Source organism: Sinocyclocheilus grahami, unplaced genomic scaffold, assembly GCF_001515645.1.
Source record: "Sinocyclocheilus grahami isolate Dianchi unplaced genomic scaffold, SAMN03320097.WGS_v1.1 scaffold1782.1, whole genome shotgun sequence".
NCBI lineage: Eukaryota > Metazoa > Chordata > Actinopteri > Cypriniformes > Cyprinidae > Sinocyclocheilus > Sinocyclocheilus grahami.
The window spans coordinates 201477-203430 of NW_015506961.1; the positions used below are offsets into that span (position 1 = coordinate 201477).

General features: G+C 42.2%; 1 protein-coding gene across 1 annotated transcript in view; it reads left to right on the top strand.

Annotated features, from left to right (window-relative positions):
* Positions 1 to 799, top strand: part of LOC107572611 (LIM zinc-binding domain-containing Nebulette-like) — a 25982-nt gene extending 25183 nt beyond the window's left edge. Inside the window, exon 5 of the mRNA XM_016259030.1 lies at positions 599 to 799. Coding sequence (XP_016114516.1) covers positions 599 to 799 — 201 coding nt within the window. The remainder of the gene's footprint in view (positions 1 to 598) is intronic.
* The last annotated feature ends 1155 nt before the right edge of the window (positions 800 to 1954 follow it).

The window sequence follows — 1954 nt, forward strand, 5'->3', positions numbered from 1 at the left end:
GAGCCACACACACACACAGCCAGACCCATACACACACACACACACACACACGGCCAGATCCACACACACACTTGCTCGCACACACGCACGCACACACACTCACACACACACACTTTCACTCACACTCTCACACATTCACACATACACACTCACTCTCTCACTCACACACTCACTCACTCACCATGGTCCTCTAGGGTGCCTAAAATTCAAAATGACGTAAATTATCTAAAAGAAGCTTGTGTGTGTGTGTGTGTTTCAGGTGCAGTACCAGCGTGGTCTGCAGGAGGTCAAAGGTCACTCCTGCTCAGAGTTGGATACGCTTGAAATGAGACATGAGCTGAAATCTCGTGTAGCAGGACCACGGCGACGCCTGTGTGTGACATCACCGCATTAACATGTGACTGACAAGCCACACGGGTGACGAACGATAACACGCGTGTGCTCATAAACACTCATGGGCTTATCAGAGACCAAACCGCACTGTAACACACACCTGCAGTATGAGAGTGTGTGTGGTGTGAGTGTGTGTGTGTGTGTGTGTGTGTGTGTGTGTGTGTGTGTGTTTGTGTGTGACGTTCTCTCTCTCTCTCTCTCTCAGGCGAAGTATCACGAGGAGTTCGAGCGCTCGCGGGGTCGGGGCGCCACACACACCCTCGATGAGCAGCACATGGCATGTCTCCATGGAGACCAGCTGATGGGTGCCGGCGACGGTTACCATGGCGTCCAGCCGCAGGTGGTTGAGATGGACCACAGATCAGCAGGAGCCGCTGGTCAGTCCATCACAAATACTCACAGTTAGTTATAATATTAATATGATTCTTTCTGACTTTATTGAACTTTGTGTGAAATTTTAGACATTGTGTGCAGCAGAAGAATGTTTGATGTTCATCGTGGTGGTGTTTCTCCATTCAGACACATTTCATTATCAGTTATGATTTGTTGAATGCATTAGTTGTTGCAGGCCGACGTGAAGGTTGTGTCATGTAAATAATCGTCATTTGATCATTGTTTTCATCTCTGAACATGTTTTGTAGCTGAAGTTTTGCTCTTCATCAGTTGTTAAGGTCAGAATTTTGGGGTTGGTAAGATTTTTCAGTGTTTCTGAAAGAAGTCTCTTCTGCTCGAGGCTACATTTATTTGATCAAAAATTCAGTAAAAGCAGTGAAATAGTATTACAAATCTGTTTTCTATGTGCATTTAGCCATTGTATTGAATAAATGCCTGGGGTTGTGTTTGTTTTCTTCTAAAGAGACGAAAGGTAAGCGTGTCTAGCAGTGTTTAGAGCTTTTCTATAAGTGGAAGTACTTTCCCTCCATGCAATACCAAATACCTCTAGTTTTGTTTTCTTCCAGCTGCACTCCAAGGTGTTAGTGTGCTCATTATAACACAGTGTCGGACTGTTTTCCTTAATCTTGTTTAAGCGTAAAGGAGCAACTATATCTAAAGTGCTAGAAAAAAAAGAGCTTATAGTTTTTGTTTCAACATTAAGTTTTTCTGAGCTATTGGATTTGCTGAGCAATTGAGAGTCCTCCAAGTCAGGAAGATTATTTACAATTTCCAGCATCATTACTCCAGTCTTCAGTGTCACATGATCTTCAGAAATCAGTATAATATGCTGATCTGCTGCTCGAGAAACATTTCTGATTATTATCAATGTTGAACACAGTCGTGCTGCACAATATTTCTGTGGAAACTGTGATGCATTTTATTTTTCAGGATTCACAGATGAACAGAAAGTTAAAAAGAACAGCATTTATTTGAAATAGAAATCTTTTTAGTAATTAGTTACGCCCAACACTGCTGCTGAATACTGTGAACAAAAATCATCAGGCTACATAAAGACTCGATTAAGAGCTGTTTGTGTGCAAAATAGAGCGGCACGATTCTGGATAAACTGAGACTTTTTTATTTTTAATGGAGGTTGTAGTTCTCTCACAATTCTGAAGAAAAAACA